The sequence below is a fragment of the Haliotis rubra genome, unplaced genomic scaffold (genome assembly GCF_003918875.1).
Source record: "Haliotis rubra isolate DU_JTF1 unplaced genomic scaffold, ASM391887v1 Scf1195, whole genome shotgun sequence".
Classification (NCBI taxonomy): Eukaryota; Metazoa; Mollusca; class Gastropoda; order Lepetellida; family Haliotidae; genus Haliotis; species Haliotis rubra.
In genome coordinates, this window is record NW_025765109.1 from 174582 (window position 1) to 195004 (window position 20423).

General features: G+C 38.0%; 1 protein-coding gene and 1 long non-coding RNA gene across 2 annotated transcripts; both read left to right on the forward strand.

Moving 5' to 3' along the window:
• Nucleotides 1-12092: 12092 nt before the first annotated feature.
• On the forward strand, nucleotides 12093-20132 carry LOC124261560. The gene is made up of 3 exons (XR_006894356.1): nucleotides 12093-12164; nucleotides 19460-19469; nucleotides 20122-20132. It is a non-coding gene; the product is annotated as an uncharacterized LOC124261560 (long non-coding RNA).
• Nucleotides 16412-17063, forward strand: LOC124261553. The gene is made up of 2 exons (XM_046695871.1): nucleotides 16412-16615; nucleotides 16731-17063. Exons 1-2 carry the CDS (start codon nucleotides 16426-16428, stop codon nucleotides 16997-16999), a joined length of 459 nt encoding a protein of 152 aa, XP_046551827.1. The 5' UTR covers nucleotides 16412-16425; the 3' UTR covers nucleotides 17000-17063.
• Nucleotides 20133-20423: the final 291 nt, after the last annotated feature.

Below are 20423 nucleotides of genomic sequence, written 5' to 3' on the forward strand. Positions count from 1 at the left end.
GCACCATGGCCCACTTGTCGACTTTAATGCAGTGGAATTGCAGAGGATTGAACAATAACCTCATTGAGATCCACTTGTTGATACAAGATTGTAAACCATCAGCATTATGTCTTCAAGAGACTTATCTAAAAAATACTGATTATCACTCCTTTTCTTCTTCGGGAGATAGAGCAACTGGGGATGCTACCATTTTGGTGCACCGGGGCATATTTATAGCCCTGTATCTCTCCTTACCAATCTTCAAACTGTACCTGTTCGACTGACCCTGCACATTGCATTGACTCTGTGCAGCTTGTATATCCCTCCTTCTTTTGACATTTGACGGACAGATCGTCAAAATTTATATGATCAACTTCCGAAGGCATGTCTCATTATGCTTTTTTATTATAGGATATTAATATAGCGCACATATCCATGTATCTAGTACCCATCTAGGTACCCATTCACAGCTGGGTGGACTGGGACACATAGTCACAGTACTTTGTCCAAGTTCAATGCACGTTGCTGTACCCGCAACTAGGTGTTTGCACGTATTCATGTTTCCACAATCTGGTCATACACCAACGGATTCGTGGGTTCTTTTAAGTGCACAGGGTTGTGTACTGTACACTAGGGGTTGTGACAACACTGAAATTGTCTGCACACAAAGTTAACTCCAAGGTTTTTACACCCGGTCACTAGTGGGCTCGATCCCGTCGCTGGATCACTAACCTGGCGCCTTAGCCAGCTCGCCCACCATGCCATGCCTCGTCATGGGCGATCTTAACGGACGCAGCCAGCTTTGGGGAAGTGCCCACACTAATCCTAAAGGTAAAATCCTTGAGGAATTAATTTCCGATAACAATTTATGTATTTTCAATGACGACTCAGACACTTATCTACATCTAGCTACGGGAAAATGTTCTTCCTGGATTTATCACTCACCAATTCAACCATATATAATGAATTTGAATGGATGGTCCATGATGACCTGTGTGGGAGTGATGACTTCCCCCACCATTCTCAAAACAATCAACCCTGGTGATGATCCACCTTTATCAATAATGGCTGATTGGTCATTGTATGAGACTCTATGTGTGCGAGAAAGGATGGAGACGGCACAGCACAGGCTAATGAATCAATAACTTGGTGGACATTTGTGCACGTGCTTCTCTAACACCTGGCTGTCCCTTTCTCTGCACTCCTCCCTCACGGCACAGCACAGGCTAATGAATCAATAACTTGGTGGGCATTTGTGCACGTGCTTCTCTTACACTGTCTGTCCCTTTCTCTGCACTCCTCCCTCGTAACAATAGTGAACTGTGTCAAAATTTTAATGATAGTTTCTTAAAGAACTTTTTTTTGGTGGAGTCCGGTAAATTTTCAAATATAAGAAAGCTGTTGGGTATTAGTAAATGATAAACATGTGTACTATTTATATTTATGTGGCAATTTTGTACAATAATAAAATTTGCAATTCATCGGTCCGTTTCTGACTCAAACGGACTGTACCTGGGTTGTCAGTCCAGATTTGAAGAGGTCATCATGCGACGACACTAGATATACTCGAGAATACCTGGTAAAAGGTAAAGATCCTCCGTTTTGTATCCCTTGTGATGAAACAATCACGGTCAAGCATACCCTGCTTGACTGTATTGAGTATTCCATCACAAGGGATAACTATTTCAAATCACGAACTATGAAGTATATTTTAAGAATATCAGTTATTTAGTTATTGCATTCTTAAAAGAAATAGATTTGTTTAAAATGATTTATAAATTGATAAATATTTTATGACTGGAAGTTTAAATTAGTAACTCAGACTGCTGGCTGTATCCTCAAAGGGGGTTAAAGTACTGTAAAATTATTGTCCTCCTGAGAGGGTACGTAAGTCCCAAAACATTCCAAGTAAATTAAAACATTGGTTTTGAAACATATGTTTAGCTACTCTTGCTCAGTTTCGGAAGAGAAGATGTTTTCAAAAGATGAAGCATATGTTTTCTAAATATTTTCCACCATGGCTGCCGGCAGTCATATTTTGTTAACCACTGAAATGACTTAAACACAGAAATACATACAGTCACCGTCTCACCAACCAATATTAAGGCCTGTTATGTTTTGGAAATGTGATATCTCTTTTCAAAAAGAAGATGGCTGCCTGGCTGCCATATTGAAACTCCAATTTGAAGTCATGAACAAAGTCGAAGCCTTATAAACTCGATCTTTAACGACAGGAGCTGTTTTACCTTTGATGAAACGCGACCTTCCGAGAGGTATTTATCTCCTTTTTGAATCAATATCAGTGAGGTATATAGATTCAGTGTCGGACTGAGCAAGACATATAGATCGCCGCAGGAAACATGGAAAGAGGGAGATTCCTAGTGTCCGTATTGCTTTGGGCGTTATTCTTCAGATTTACGAGAACAGGTGAGAATTGGCAGGGGAAACATTGTCCAAAAATACCATGTGATAGTACCAATGGATTTATGAAAATTTGGAATCGTTCAAGTTTCTTAGATCGGTGTCGCTGATTTACGGAATGGTTTCGTATACTTCCTCATAACCAGGAGATTCAGAACCAACGTTATAAGGAAAGTAAAGAAAGCGTAAACCGATCTGCCCTAATATGCAATAAGTGTGACAATTTGTCTGTCAAATATGAATTTCATATTATTTTGGGTTGTCTTTACGATAATATTAGCAGACATATATTCATTCCAAAACTTATGTCTTCAACAAATGTTGATATTTTGAAGGGACTCGCATTGTATTTGAAAAGAAATCTTTATGCAAAATGATCCCCATATTTTGCGTTAACATGATTTCATGTGTTATATAAATCGAATTTTCATTTCTTGTACGATATTACTGTTTTTTACATGTGTTATCGTTGTACTTATCCCATATTTGGCACTAACATGAGTCCATGTGTTATATAAACCGAATTATCATTGCTTGTACAATATAACTATTTCTACAAGTGTTATCAGTGTAATTATCAAAACTAACTTGTAAGCAGTAAGCATTCCACACACAGAAATTTGTATTTCAACATAGTTTGTAATCTTGGCCACGAGGCCTCCAATAGTGAATAAAGACTTAGTTAGGAATGGCTTCTGTAAATTAAACGATCGAATATTACATTGCGCTTATTGGAATTTGAGTGGGACAATTTAGTGAACTCTCGACACGGGGTGTTTTAGTCACTCCAGAAGCATATTTGCTTGAAGAGGTGAAGGTGATTCTTGCACTTTTAACACGTTATTTATGCTCGACATACATCATGGAGGTATTTTTGTATTTATATTCATATAAGCTACTTGGTATTTCTAAATCTGCATAAGCCCCGACACACTCGAAGTTTATTTAAACTTACCAGATTTTTAAAATGTAGCATTTTTGTAATTTTAAATCATGGCAAAATGTGCTTACAATCACCAACGGCTGAAGGGATGGTGTAAATCTAGCTAGGGTCCATGCCGATACCAAAGGTACTGTAAGTCCCCATGGTCACTAATTTGGCAATAGCACAGATCTATAGCACATTTTTATGTTGTAATGCCCTAGGTAGTATATCATTTTAAGTTACATGCTAATTTTTATATTTCTGACTGTGATATGCGAGTTTTTTTACTGACCTTTGGCGACAGATTTCGTAAAGAGAATTATAAAGTATTTACTGTTTTAGTCACGATATGGCTGAAATATTGCTTCAATTCATAAGTGACTTTAAATTTTAACTCACTCACTCTAAATCTGCCAAATGGTGAAAGATGATAGCTTTAAATAGTTTTTACAGCGTTGTGGACCTTGCGTTTCAACTCATGATGGGGTGCACATGATGGGGTGATGTTACGTGAATGGAAGTTGCCATGCCCATTTAGAGATTGTTCGAAAAATAGGTGCCACACATAAATGTTTTACACCATAACGTCTGTGATCAATACTTTTTTACACTTAGTCATAAAGATAAAGTCATAAATGAAACTTTGCAAGCTTTTTAAGATGCTCATAAGTGAATATTTTCAGATGAAACATTAAATGACTGTAAAAAAGAAGAAAGTCAGTAATGCAAGTGAGATGATTAACCAATCCACTTCAGCCAATACACTTTATGGATAACAACTTCTTTGATATATTATGATGCGACGTTTCGGTAATACTTAATGAAAACGTCAGACCAACTCTAAGAGGTGTTTGCAGAAATTATGTCCTAAAAATAAAAAAGTTGTTTTCCAAAGCTCTCGTAGCGATACGGCTGTCGTAAGTCTATGTTAAAGTACAGTGGACTCTGCATAATCCGATATCTGAATTCTCCGTCAATCTGTGAATTCCGACATATAGTTTGGCTTCCGGCAGCGTTCTTCTGTATTATCATTACTTAAACATTGAATTATTCGCCATCTGTGCATTCCAAATACCGACAGTTAGTTACTTACTTACTTTATTTAGCGTTGCACGCACAACTACACTCATTAAGAAATGAGGTGGAACAAAAAAAAAAAAGAAAAAAAAAGAAGAAAAAAGGGAAATTTGAATGGGAGGCGGACTTAAAAAAGTTAAAAATATGAAATAGGTAAAGAGTAATACAGATTTGGAATTTAGTATAGATGTAGTGAAATAAATGGTTATTGTTATTGTTTAAAAACATATTTATTAAGTGAATAATGATTAACATATAAAAGGTTAAAAAAATGAAGTTGAAGTTGAAAACTTAAAAGAACATATATACATATTTATAACAATTAAAATACTAAAAAGTGAATTTTTATATCATTGTTTTTGTTACTAGATTGTTTGGTAAAATTTTGTATGAATGAGATATATAGTGAGTGGTTTAATTAATTTGGGATTTGTTAGAATGTGCCTGAGATCAGACGAGTTCCCATTGTTGAGGTACTGTTTTAAAGCATTGGTAAATGGGGTTCTTTGTTTACTATATATTGAGCAGTAAAAGATAGTGTGGGCTATTGTTTCAGGAATTTGATTTGGCAAGTGATACATTTGCCGTTTGGATGAAGGTTGATTTTGTGTAGATAGTGATCAAGACTGCAATTTGCTAGTCTACATCTGGTTATGGCAGCATCAATTCGGCGTGTTTGGTGATAATTTTTACAGTTTGTATTTAGTGTTTGTTGAATTTGGTAGGGTGGATAATGTTTTCCTATTATTTGCCAGTTATAATTGAATTCATTTATTATTATATTGTTAACTTTATTTGTTAGTTCTGTTTTGGAGTGAGGTATTTTTTATTTTGTTTTTTGAGTGGAGTCCAAGTTTGGCAGCTTGGTCTTCTTCTGTATATAGTATTCTTCTGTATATGTTATTTATTAGATCTGGTCTTTTTGTTGTAGAGTAATTTTGAGAGCCTGTATGGAGATTAAGGAATCCGTAAAAATGCAGATGGGAGTGTTTGTTTGGTCAGATGTTGTTTGCAAGGCCTGAACTATGGCTGCGAGTTCTGCTGTGAAGATACTGAAGTTTCCTGGGAGATTATAGGATTGTTGAAGGGTTTGTTTTTTGGGGTGTGTGTGTGTGTGTGTGTGTGTGTGCGTGCGTGCGTGCGTGTGTGTGTGTGTGTGTGTGTGTGTGTTTACTAAAACCAGTATTACCATTTTGGTCGTTGAATCCGTCAGTATAAATGTGAAGATTATCTTGTGGAATGTAATTTTGTTGTATGAATTCTTTCACTGTGAATTTAGTAAGTATATTGTGTTCAGTAAGTTTTGTGTTCGCCAGGCTTTTTGGCAGTAATGCCGGAGGAACAGATTTGTAATATGGGTTTGTATTATATTCTGTATTATATAAATCAATTTTTTGTTTGATTTCCTGTATTTTTTGTCCAAATGGTTTTGGGTATTTGTCTTTATTGATGATGATTTCAGTTATATTCTGAAGAGATGTTTAGTGTTTCTCAGTTTTGTTTGTTATGTGGTTGTTAAGGGATCGAGTTACATATTTCATTGTACATCTTTCCCGTTCGAGAGTGAGGTGTTGTTCCTCGCATTCTACCAACGATGCTTGGACGGATGTTCCTAGGAAGGCTCCAGCTATACATTTAAGTGCTTGGAATTGGATGGAACTGAGTTTGTTTTTATGTGTTTGTGCCATATTTTGAAATATTTCTCAGCCATAGAGTAATTTAGATTTGATGAGTGATTTATATAGTAGTAGTAATGTTTGTTGCTACCCCCTTTACTATGTGATAGGTATTTAATAATGTTGAGATCTGACTTGCATTTTTCTTGCATGAATTGAATGTGTTTGTTCCATGCAAAGCGCATGTTAGATTGAACCTAGAAATTTTACTGTATCTGATTGCGGTAATTTTTGTTTGTTAATAAAAAGATGTACGGGTTTTTTTCTTCGATGTTGTGCTTTGAATACTACAGTTGTTGTTTTAGTGGTAGAGAGTTGGAGCCCCCATGGGTTGGTCCAGTTTTCAATATGGTTATGTGCAGCTTGAATTTGTTTTTGTGCTTTGTGTATATATTTTTCATTAACCTATATTGCTCCATCGTCGACAAACTGGGATTTGTTTATGTTTTTACTGTTGTTGAATATATCATCAACCATAACATTGAAAAGGGTTTGGTGAGATTATATTTCCCTGGGAAGTGCCATTTTCAAGTGTATAGTTTTGGGAGATTTGATGGTCTATGGAGACGTTAAAGTCTCTGTCTGTTAGAAAGGCTGATACAAAATTTAGAAATGCCCCTTTTAAACCTTTTTTTATAATTTTTAAATGACACCCGGCATATCAAAGGCCTTGGAGAAATCAAAAAAGGCTGCAAGTGTGTATTTTTTTGTATTTTGTGCAGTTCTGATTGAGTTGTGAATATGTGCTAGATGATCAATGGTAAAGCGACTTTTGCGAAAGCCTGATTGAGTTGTATTATATAGATTTTGCGTTTCAAGATATTGTGTGATGCGGTTGTGAACCATACCCTCAATGGTTTTGCATATGTTAGATGGTAGAGATATTGGCCGATATGATTCGGCTTTGTTTACGTCTTGGGCTTATTTGTGTATGGGTATGAGAAGGGAGTGTTTCCAGGCTTTTGGTATTTGACCGTTTATCCAAGCTATCTTATAAAGGTTTAGTAGTTGGTTTAGTAACATGATATAGCTGGCATTGTCTTGACCTGGGGTAGTACCTTTTTTGTGGTTGATTACGTTGTAAAGTTCCACTTCAGTAAAACTTTTAGTGTAGGTTAGATGCGTTTGGGGTTTATGTGTGTTGTAGGCTGCTGCTTTTTGTGATTTGTTTTGAAATTGTTGACTGTATTTGCAGTTCTGTCAACTGAAGCAAACTGGTTGACAACTAACATTCTGTTACTGGTAATCTCTTTGGTCCCAACACTTGCTCACTGGGAGGTAATTAGCAGTGTGAGTCCGTCTGTACCTTTGTTTTTACAAGCTGAGTGGCCAATGTGAGGACCTAGGTATGTTTTGTCAAGCATAGGTTGGATGGGCTGTGAATAGGGATCAATTAATTTGGTGAGAATAATATTCAAGCAAGGAGACATTGAATTATCCGACACTCTGTATAATCCGACATTTTTTTCCGGTCCTAGTGAGTTTTGGATTAAACAGAGTCCACTGTATGGGAGTTACGATCATTTAAAATTAGCCTAACGATCACTTTGTGAAATGGGGCCCTTGGCCCAGTGCCAACTTGCACAAAGCGACCTCAGCCCTACGATGACCGTATCTCCAATGATCTAACGTAGTCTTCAGAGAGATAACATAGAGCTTACAGAACGGCCCAATTGTCGTAAGTCAGTCCTAAGGAATACGAGTTACGATCAACTGATTGCTAAGATCGCTAGGGGGGTCGGGAATCCGAAGTATGTTCAAAGTGTCTTCACATTCGAAACAACGGTGTTAAAATGTGACATTTGCAGTTCAGCCATGCTCAGAAGTTACAGGTAAACAAACTTCATAATTCAATCCACTTCATGACCTTGTCAAGGTAATGCCCCAAGGAACGAAACTTATATAACAGAAACTTCACATGCTTGTAACAGAAGGTGAGCTACAGAGGCGTGATACTAATTCATTTGTTAAAACAAAGCTAATTTGATAACAATAAAAAAAATTAGATTTTCTATCATTGTTTTGTTAAAGCATATGTAATTGCCCGTTTGTCTCTTGCTGTTACGATTGTTTCGAAGTAAAGCCATGTCTCCTGTCTATGACTTAGGTATCATCCTTTTGCGGTTGTCTCGAACTGCGGATACAAATTGTTTTTGTAGGTTTTCTGCCATTTTCCGTTTGAACTTCCACTCTTTCCGTTCTTCCAGAGTGCAGAAAGGTGACAAATGCTCCCCTACAGAGACGTTTAAGTTCTCACATAAAACTCACGAGTTCAGTATCTATATGGCAACAATGTCTGATGTCCATTCAGTACGTTTGTTCACAAATGTATTACATGACATTGACGATCTCTGTGTTTCATTGTCCACGGCATTGAAGATCCCCAGGTTTGCTTTCCCACATGGGTACCATGTGTGAAATCTGTTTGGTATACTTGAGTATTTCTGACTAATTACAGAAACAAATCTGGCCTTGAACAGGCCAACCTCAGTGAGTTCATCGTTCAGGAACAATAATGGGAGCACTGCTAATGATGGAAACAGCAACGGATACTTTGCCTCTGGAAGCTGTTTTGCCTCTGATGACTGGGACAGCGACCCCTGGTGGCAGGTTGACATGCAGGCTAATGTCATTGTGAGGAAGATCGAAATCACAAACAGAGAGGATTGTTGTCGTGAGTTTACTAGATTAGAATGTGGAACATATTGACACTTATGTTTCATTTCTTAGATATTGCATGAACAGACACATGATCTTTCGTGAGACATTATACGTATCTGCCAACTCTCACGCCAAACTGGGTTCAAATGAAAAATATAATTTTGACTACTTAATATCAGTGGTCGTCGCTCCAGCCCTATGGTGCAGTCAAAAGAGTGTCTATCTCAGTAGAAGCCTTTGAGTCCCACCCTATGGTGTAGCCCAAAGAGCGTCTATCTCAGCAGAAGCCGGTATTTCCAACACTATGGTGTAGTCCAAAGAGGGTCTATTTCAGTAGAAGTCGTTGCTCCCGACCTATGGTGTAGTCCAAATTGGGTCTATCTCAGTAGAAGTCGTTGCTCCCACCCCATGGTGTATTCCAAAGAGGGTCTAGCTCAGAAGAAGCCGTTGTTCCCACCCTATGGTGTAGTCCAAAGAGGGTCTGTCTCAGTAGAAGTCGTTGCTCCCACCCCATGGTGTATTCCAAAGAGGGTCTAGCTCAGAAGAAGCCGTTGTTCCCATCCTATGGTGTAATCCAAAGAGGGTCTGTCTCATTAGAAGCCGTTGCTTATCTAGTCTGAACTAGACGATCCTGTGATTGACATCATGAGCATCGATCTACACACTTGGATGTATTATCCAAGACAACGAGCCTGACAACCCGATCCCTTTAGTCGTCATCGGTGTGACGAAAGAACGCATTAACCCCTAGGCCACCCCACCGTCCCCATAACAACACATTTTATGACATTGTATATTTAAACCTTTTATTGCAGGTGAGAGATTGCACGGTATGTCTCTGGAGCTTTTCGACGAGGATCCGTCTATTGAACCCTCGACCCCGGCCAAGTTTTGCAACTTCATCTCGGACAGCGTAACGCAGTCGACACTGACCATAAGATGTACAAGACCCGTGACTGGCAGGTATCTCCGTCTCACCAAGACAAAACAGATAGATCCGTACGATTTGCTGCAATTCTGCGAAGTGAAAGTGTATGGAGGGCTAACACATGGCAATTGTTTGTGTAAGTTTCCTTGTTGTAAAGTCTAGCGGTCAAAATGATGGGATGGTGTATATTACAAATGTGTGAAACTATATGAAACAAGACATGCCACCGTATCCCAATTTGGCTCAAAATACACGAAAGCAGCCAATGCTTGTCGCGGAAGAGGTCACGAACAGGATTGGGACTTAGTTGGCACATGTCATCGCATCCCAATTGCGTAGATCGGTACTCATGCTGTTGATCACTGGATCTTGTCCAGTCTCGATTATTTACAGACCACCGCTATATAGCTGAAATATTCTTCAGTGCAGCGTCAAAAAACACACATGATTTGACATAAATCAAGGCGAAGTGAAGTGTGTTCTATGTACACATAGTCATCCTCGTCAGTTGTAAGCTTATTTAGGTTTATTGTATGTTTTCACGTTAAAATCTTTATTTATCATCACAACTGTACATGATTCGCGTGTTTCATTTGCATTTTGACAGATGCATGAGATTGTACTTCTGTTACTTGAGGGGGGTGGGATAACCGAGTAGTTAAAGCGCTCGCTCGTCACGCCAAGAGCAGTTCGATTCAACACATGGCTACGATGTGTGAAGCCCATTTCTGGTGTCTCCCATCGTGATATTACTGGAATATTGCTAAAAGCGGCGTAAAACTAAAACCCACTCCCTCACTCTATTACCTGATGGCTAATATCCAGATGGTATTTTCAAAGACATTTAACACACCCGTTTTCTAACAGAAAAAGTCAAACTTAAATGCATTGTGTTAACTAACATATTAGATATTGTCAAGTTAAAAAGGATATTATAGAATTGTGTAGACAATGTCTTTCAGATGGTATCATCGTATTTCAGGTGCATCATATGTACAAACACAAGGATCTCGCTACGACGGTGCCTCCAACATTACCCAAGGGCCAGAGATTAATAGTGCGATATCATGCGCCGTCACCTGTGAACGAGTAGGGACCTGCATCGGCTTCAACATCCGTTACAACCCGGAAGTCACATGCGTGCTCGTACAAAATCCGGATATGACTCTTGTTCAGGACGCTGCTTGGGACTTCTTTTTGTACAAATCTTGTGCAAGTCGAAGTACCAGTGACTAGCTTTTCAAGACTAAGGGACATTGTCCACTATGGTCGACAGTTTGGCAGACTGTGGCTCAACCTGTGGACAGGTAAGGAACTGCACCAGCTTCAACATCCGTTACATACCGGAAGTTACGTGCGAGTTTCTCCAGGACTGGCATCTGACTTCTGAGTTTTTCGAATTGTCTACGATTGCTCAATCTGTGAACGTGTAAGTAACTGCACTAGATTCAACATAGCGGAAGTTACGTGTGCGAGTTTTCCAGGATTGGGATCTGACTCTTGTACAGGACGCTTCTTGGGACTTCACAAATCCTGTTGGAGTCCATGTGTCATTAGATAGCCTGTGAAGACTGAGGGACATTGTCTACCATTGGGAGTCGACAGCTTGGCAGCCTATGGCTCAACTTGTAAACGTGTAAAGACCTGCACTAGCTTGAACATCCGATGCATACTGGAAGTTACCTGCAAGTTTCTCCAGGACTGGGATCTGACTTCTCTTGTTCATGACTCTACTTGGAACAACTATTTGTACAAATTGTTCAATTCCTTGTGTCATTATTGTTATTCATTTTTTTAATTTATTATTTTTCTTATTGACAGACAACTCCTGTTACAAAGAAGGAAATTACCGCCTGGGAAGGCAATCCCTTTGAAGTTATAACAGAAGAGAACTATCGTTTCTTCCAACTCGCACTGGCACAGTGACGCACTTTCCCATTGTCAACTGGATGGTAATGTCACAGGCTGATTTGTACATAAAGCACAGCACCCCCTGGCACATTTCACAAATATACATTTTTTCCCCTTACAGCCTGCCATACTGATAAAAGAAAATTGCTTTGATTGCGGTATACATTATGTCAGAGATATTGGTAATGAAAATGGATTTCTCACTTTTGATAATCTAAAACTGAGGCCCAAAATAAGAAGAACTTCCCTAGATTATCAACATTTATTAAATAACATTCGAGTGAACTGGAGACAACTTTTAGAAAACAGAATTCTCTGCTTAAATCAATTAAACAGTAATAGTGTTTACCAAGATATGATCTAAAATGTTAAATGATAAATTGATGAAGAACAACATACCCCTAAGATACTTGAGCATGGGAGTACTATCTATCAGCATGATGTGATTTGGAATAGGTATTCAGATATTACAGGAAATGTTCAATAGAGTGTAAGCTGTTAGACTTTCAGTACAGATTTATTTACAAAATAGCATATACAAAGTAAGAACAATTAAGGATGAAGCTAGTTGATATTGATAATTTTTGTGAAAATACCTCAGAAGATATATCGCATGTATTTTTTGACTGTGTAGTTGAAAACTGTAGGCATAAAGTAGCACAATTTCTAAATACTCATCTCCAATCTAATATCACATTTACAAATTTCATTATCATGTTTGGAGTGTGCTCAAACAATAAAATACTAAATCATATTATACTTCTAGCCTAAAGATTCAATTATTTTTCTAGTATTAAACAACATGCTCTTTCTCTTGAGATATTTAAAAAAATTATTAAGATATATCTATATATATATACAACTGAAAAATATAAAGCTATGAAAAATAATCGCTCAGATCCTTTTATTTGGAAGTGGAAACATTAATCTGCCTTATTATGTATTGAGCATTGAAGCGCGCTTCAAACATCAATTTCTAGTCTCCCCTCACTACAATCACTACTATAAAACCTGATTCATTCTATCTTGTCTTCTAGGGTTGACTATTGAGGGGGAAACAACTATTGCGATAGCAATAGTCTATTGCCACAAACTATTGCAATCCTATTGGAATAGTTTTTTCTCTCCTTGAATTGTCTTATTTGAAGTCATTTCCCAAATGAGTGTATAGTTTATATGAAATAAAATAAACCTGAAGATATTTTAGTCTCTTTTTAATAACTGATAATAAAATTGAAACCCAGATAAAGTTTGTTTAAGAGGTAACAGGCGGATAACTGTAAATGAAAGTGAACCAATCTGGTACTTCCTGCATTTTGCACTGCGTATTTATCAAGGGAAGTCATTTACTGAAACCATCGATAGTCACACATCGATTGCTTAAATTATTTTGAATCGTATATTTCCTCGTCATTTGCTTCCTATTCGGATCTTAATTAAAACACTCTGCTATAAACGTCCAGTCTTTTGATCTGCTGATTAGCTTCAAACATGTCCTCCAAATAGCAATTCTGTCAGTGTTGTCAGGTATTTAATATTCATTGAATTTATTCATTACATGTAAACATAGGAAATTGATAAAAACACTCGCCGTACCTTAGGGTCTCGCATTATATTTACTTTCTGTTATTATATCTTAGAACCTGTACTTTACCTTCTCTGTTGAGAAGAATACTTTATGAGACTTCATAATTAAAGCCATTCACTATACCTTACATCCTTCCTTATAACTTAAACACTTAGCTTGGAACCCTTCACTAGACGTTTGAACATAAACTAAACCTTCGCACACTTTATTTACTCTTCAGAATACTTCAGTACGACACTGAATATGTGCTAGAAGTTAGAACCTCTGCTATATCACTTCAATATACCCTCGGACCTGCACTAAACTCTAGAACACGTCAGTACAACATGGGATGTTTGATATAACTTAAAACCTCTGTTGTATATAGGAACAATTCAATAAACCTTGGTACTATACACCGATATATCTTTGAACCTTGAAAATATGAGGCCATACACTGTACCTTAGAATCCTGCACTCTTCCTCAGAGCACTACACTGTACCTTAGAACCCTGCGCATGCACTCTTCCTCAGAGCACTACATTGTACCTTAGAACCCTGCACTCTTCCTTACAGCACCACACTGTACCTTAGAATCCTGCACTCTTCCTCAGAGCACTACACTGTACCTTTAGAACCCTGCACTCTTCCTCAGAATACTAAACCATACCTTTATAACCCTGCACTCTTCCTCAGAGCATTATACTGTTCCTTAGAATTCTGCACTCTTCCTCAGAGCACTACACTGTACCTTAGAATCCTGCACTATTCCTCGGAGCACTACACTGTACCTTAGAAGCCTGCACTCTTCCTCAGAGCACTACACTGTACCTTAGAACCCTGCGCATGCACTCTTCCTCAGAGCACTACACTGTACCTTAGAACCCTGCACTCTTCCTTACAGCACCACACTGTACCTTAGAATCCTGCACTCTTCCTCAGAGCACTACACTGTACCTTTAGAACCCTGCACTCTTCCTCAGAATACTAAACCATACCTTTATAACCCTGCACTCTTCCTCAGAGCATTATACTGTTCCTTAGAATTCTGCACTCTTCCTCAGAGCACTACACTGTACCTTAGAATCCTGCACTATTCCTCGGAGCACTACACTGTACCTTAGAAGCCTGCACTCTTCCTCAGAGCACTACACTGTACCTTAGAATCCTGCACCCTTCCTCAGAGTACTACACTGTACCTTAGAATCCTGCACTCTTCCTCAGAGCACTACACTGTACCTTAGAACCCTGCACTCTTCTTCAGAGCACTATACTGTAACATAGAATCCTGCACCTTTCCTCAGAGCACTACACTGTACCTTAGAACCCTACACTCTTCCTCAGAGCACTACACTGTGACTTAGAATCCAGCACCTTTCCTGAGAGCACTACACTGTACCTTAGAATCCTGCACCTTTCCTCAGACTAATACACTAGAATCCTGCACTCTTCATCATCCTTTAATGTTCTTCTTTAATGTTACTGATTAACAATACGCTGTTTTGTCTGCTAGGGTGATGAGAGGAGTATGTCGGTTCCGCTACATTTGATCGCAAGTGAGCTATTGAATTACGTTGTGTTCATTGGAATGTGTATCGTGATTAATGAAGTCAGTGGGGCGATGCGGTAGCCTAGTGGTTAAAGCGTTTGCTCGTTACCCCGAAGACCCGGGTTCGATTCCCCACGTGGGTTCAATGCGTGAAGCCCATTTCTGGTGTCCCCCGCCGTGTTAGAGCTGGAATATGGTTAAAAGCAGCGTAAAACTGAACTCACTCTCTCACTAATCAAGTCAGTATTGTGTGTAACAAATCTGGATGTGATGTTTACCTGATATTCTTATCCTCATATGTGTACTTTGATAGCTGATTGTGAACATGCTGTAATAGTTAATTGTAAACATGTATATCATTAACTGAGTATGTATTCATTCAGTGTCTGTGTAATAAACTCCTCGTTTATTTACTCAGGTGTTTTGTTTGTAGCCTTGCTCCAAGGCTGTACTGAATGTTGAGCCCATGAATGTATAGTAATTCTAATGTAACCTGTTTTATCCTGGAGCGGTATGTATATAAACATTGTTTCCCTTATTTACTAATCCCGATTTCGTTTATGAAACAAAATTATGTCTAAACCATCCAATTAAGTCAAAATATACTGGTTTGCAATGTCCTTAAGGCATATTTTGTGTGTAAATCTGACATGGTACATGTTGTGTTTCTCTCGATAAGATAGATAGAACGCTATTCGGTTATGTATGAATGGCATAGCTATTACAGGCCCAGGATATGTATTGTTGTTCACAAACTTAGGACAAATCTGCCGACCCAAGTAAAAAGGAATCTATCAAATCCCGACTCTGTGTAATCCGGTTTTCTCCATAATCCGGACTACTCTCAAAAATTGTTCTGATTTTATCATTCAAGCTTGCTTTATAATCCGGACTCTCTCAATTACGGATTACGGACGAAAATAACAGTCCCGACAATCAACATGCTATGAGAACAATACTTTGTAATTCGAACGAAGCTGACTAAAAATAACAGTCCGCTGAGTAAACATCTCCGTAATTTCTGTTCACAGTGGTTACTTAACAAACATTAATTAATGTAGTTCTTGTCTCAATTATCAAGGTCAAGTGTGGAGACAAATCTGTGCCGATTATAGACTGAAAGTCATTCCACTGGGCGTTAAACAATAAACATACAAATACCCAAACAATGATCCGGGTTAGGATAGATCTTCAGTAACCCATGCTTGTCGTACGATCGCCGGGTTGTAGTCAAAAGGGCCGAAGGACAAAAGGGCCGAAAAAAAGTCCCTTCTATCAACTACTCTCTGTACATGGATATCTGAAGGTCGCTCAGCAGATTAAGATGATGCCTCTCTGCTTCATCCTCATGTCGCGTCGCAGGACCATCGACTATGTGAAAGTCATACTAAAGATGCACGTCCTACCCCGTCCACCCCAAGTCCGATGCATTATGATGGATTTCGAAGCTGCCACATGGAAGGCATTTGATCGACTCCCCCCACGATGTCAAGCTACGCAGCTGTGTTTTCCATCTTACACAAGCCATCTGGCGACATTGCCAGGAACTTGGACTTCAGGTAACACATTCATTCATTCGTATTAGCATCATATTCATATAGCCACATTTTTCAAAGTCATCTTCTATTCCTATGCTTGTCATATTCATATTTCATATACTCATATTCCTTTGTTCTTTTCTAGAGAGCGTATCGCGGGAACAATGCTTTTTACAAATTCATTAGGAAGCTGATGGCTTTGGCCTTTCTTCCAGCGGCACACATCAGACCGGTCTTCCGTCAGCTGAAGATGAGGGCGTCGTCACAGAAGCTGGTTGATCTCTGTGACTACATGGAGCGACAGTGGATGAGTCACTCCATCTTCACAGTGGTCAGTTGGTGTGTATTCAACCAGTCAGTCCGCACCAACAACAATGTTGAAGGTATGTATAGTTAGTCATAGAATCGAAAAATGATTAAATTCGATATTTAAATGTCAAAATCGATAATATTTAACACAACAATATATATTATGTAACAAATATTTTTAAATTTTAGGTTGGCATCGCCGGATGAATTTGCGGACATCTGATCAACAACTGGGACTGTACAAGCTGATTCCAGCTCTCCATAAACAAGCAAGTCTCCTGTCACTCCACGCCCAGCTCCTCCATTATGGAAAACTCACAAGATTTGTGAAGAAGTCGGCGTCTGCTGACCAGGCTGAAATCTTTGCTGCTTGGCGGCTGTACAAAGAGGGACAGCTCAGCCCAACTGGGCTACTGACAATGTGTTCCAGAGTGTATGCCCCAAGTGTGTTTGAATGAACGAATGAACAGTGTGTCAATTATGAAGTTGTGTGAATTATGAACAAATGAAGTTGTGTAAATTGCCATACTATTATTTTTGTTAATTATGTGAACTTGTGTTGATTAAATATATGTATTGCCATTGCATGAAAACTTTGCTACAAGCTTTATTAATGTTATGCTGATATTATGCTATATGTGTCAATTAACATTGTAAAACCTTTCTAAACTTTTTTTCTGTTCGGCCCATTTGACTTTCACCTCGGCCCTTTTGACTTTTTGTCACGGCCCTTTTGACTTTCACCTCGGCCCTTTTGACTTTTTCCATCGGCCCTTTTGACAAGGCACTTCTCGGCCCTTTTGTCCTTCGGCCCTATTGACTAGTTCCCCGATCGCCAACGGGATCGCTGACTTGGTAGACAAATGCCATCGTATCCCAATTGCGTAGATCTGTGTAGATGCTCAAACTGTTGATCACTGGACTGCCTGATCCAGACTCCATTATTGACAGACTGCCGCAAAATAGCTGGAATATTGCTGAGTGCAGAGTTCAACAAAAAAATAAAATAAACAAAACCACCCAGAATAATTAAGTATATGTTGTTGCCAAATGTAACAGTATTCCTACCATACGAATGTGGCCTGTGACTTTGTTTAATGTTAAACAGTAATGTTAATTTAAATTTAATTTGTAGTTTGTCCACATGTTTTTATATTCTCAATTTATGTGCCGTGAATGTATAACTTTTTTGTCATTATATGGCTGAAATCCCTTCCAATGTGACTAGAAATCTTAACTCATTCACTCACTCCAGCCAGATATTGGTTAACTCGGTCAAAACACCCAGAGAATAGGTGCGAAGTCAGGAAAGAGACATGGAATTTTTAATTATATTTATGGTTTATATTTCCATTAATGGTAAAACATCTTTGAACTTTGAGTGTCAAAGTCACGGTTTGCCCAAACTATTCCCGGTTGTCTCGTATCTCGGATAACTCGTACGTATCTTGGATAACTCGTATTTTCCCTTCAACTTCAACAAAAAATTGTTTGACGACCTATGAAAATACATTGAGTTATCTGAAGTTCGATACAACCGTAATAAGGAACCAAGCTTGTACATCGCAACACGCATCAGGTCGGCACAGCAACATCGACCCAACCATGTTTAACATAATGTGTTCAAATGAAAACTTACCAATAGAAAATAGAATAAAACATCGATTTCCTTGATTTTGCCATTTTCTTCCAAGAACCTCTCCGATTTGAACTTGTCTATCTCTTCCCAGTACTTCGGATTCTTGTGGACAGACAAGAACGATAACTCTATTCCTGCTTGATTCCAGTTGTCCTTAATATCACGGAAGCACTCGCATATTGTCTATATAGGGTTTAAGAATCACAAATGGCATCGGTTTGATTGAATATGCAAATACAATAATCTTTTTCCAGCTACTTTAAATCCCAAAGCAGATGCTCAAAAAATGACTTCAAAATCTTCTCAAGCCGAACATTCGTGTGACCTTGCTGCAATACCGATGGTGGATTTTTCAAATGAATACGCTGAAAAAAATATGCATGACCCCAGAAACGTCAAACTGAAAAATCCCAGAGATGTAAAATGTAAGCCCAATGTTAAATATTTAAGTTGTTTATTCATATATAAATATATAGTTTTGAATCCCGCAGCTATTTATAACTATATTTCCTAAAAATGTTGGAAAGCGCTAGTACAATCTCCAAATCAAACCCGCAAGAGCGTCAGAAATACACTCAGTTGGACCCATTAGCCGTTGTGTAAACAAGCATAAATATTTGAATCTCTCACCGTTCATGGCATTATCCTCATTTAAAACTTCACATTAGACGACACAAGTCTGTTAGCTTTGTTCTTTGTACTTTCACAACGACGATACATATTTTTTATATTTTAAGCAAACTAATAAATACATAAAATATATAAGTATTCGGGATTAGTTTCATCAAAGCACCGCACTCACTACGCGCATTCTGATTGGTTAATCGTGTGCTGTATTTTCGCTCAAAAGGAGCATCGAGATGAGTATATTTCTGACGATCATGCGGGCTTGTTATGGAGATTGAACGTGCGCTTCCAACAGTTTTAGGAAATGTAATTATTAATCGTTACGAGTTCCAAAACAATAATATTATATTTGTGTGTAACTAATGAACTTTAATCTTTAACAATAGGCTTATATTTCACATCTCTAGGGATATTTTAGCCTGACTTTTTTTTGTCATTCATATTTTATTTCAGCGAATTCATATAAAATCACACCAGGCTACACCAATGTTCAGTTTGAGAAATATTTTATGCAATTTTTGAATATCTTCTTTGGAATTTAATGTAGCTGAAAAAAGATTATTTTATTTGTATATTGAATAAAGCAATTCCCATTTGTCATTCTTAAACCCTATTTAGAAAATTGATATAACTGGAAATATAAGGTGAACAGCTGGTAATAAGTACATTAGAACATGTCTTTAACAAATCGTCACCTGAGAACCAGAGTGTTCTATCTCCACTTTTTGAAAAAATTGAGTTAAGGTTTTCTGGGTACTTCTCATGGTGTATTCTATCTCCAAATAACATTTTGTAGCTGTATCTAGCTTAGAAAGTGGTTTTCAGACAATTAACATCAGTTCTATCTCCACAAATTAAAAAGGTTTTCAGTTCCATACTGTTCTATGTCCCTAACTAATCAAAACGGTCGATTTGGTCACATGATTTGGAGATAGGACAATCTGGACCTGAACTTTCGTCGGATGTCACATGGAAATGGTGAGTATTTATCTTCACTTTTTCATTGTAACTCTTGTTTTCTCAAATGGATAAAAGTGTGCAATAAGTGATAATTAACCCTTAACATTCCAATATATTAATTTGAAATTTAACAACTGATAATTTTGGAGTAAATGCACTATTTGAAGTTTGACATGGAGATAGAATACTCTGGTTCTAAGAGTATGTCATGTTTTCCTACTATGTTTGTTGGACATAGAACATTTTTCAATATCACATATTTGTCATCTTTTCAGTGTTCCTGATGCAGTGAAATGTTAACAAGGTTAATCGAGGAAGTCATCATTGACATTCTAAGCTATGTACCTTTCAAAGAACTACTATTGAATGTGTGCTGAGCGTGCCAATATCTGCATCAACTTATCTTGAATTCACAGAAGATTTGGAAAGACACAGAATTCTATGGCCTGAAATTGCCATTTAAACAGCTGCATGGTCTCCTCTCGGTCCCATTATTTTTGGTATTTACAGATACCTTTTATGGAAGGTGAAAGCCCAGTGTCCGTCACTGAGTATATTTTCATAACATGATTTCTTCAAGCTGACAAACTATGATGGTTAAACATAAGAGAGATGAACGTTTCTACTCTTGGATTTCTTGTGAGTTTGCCCAACCT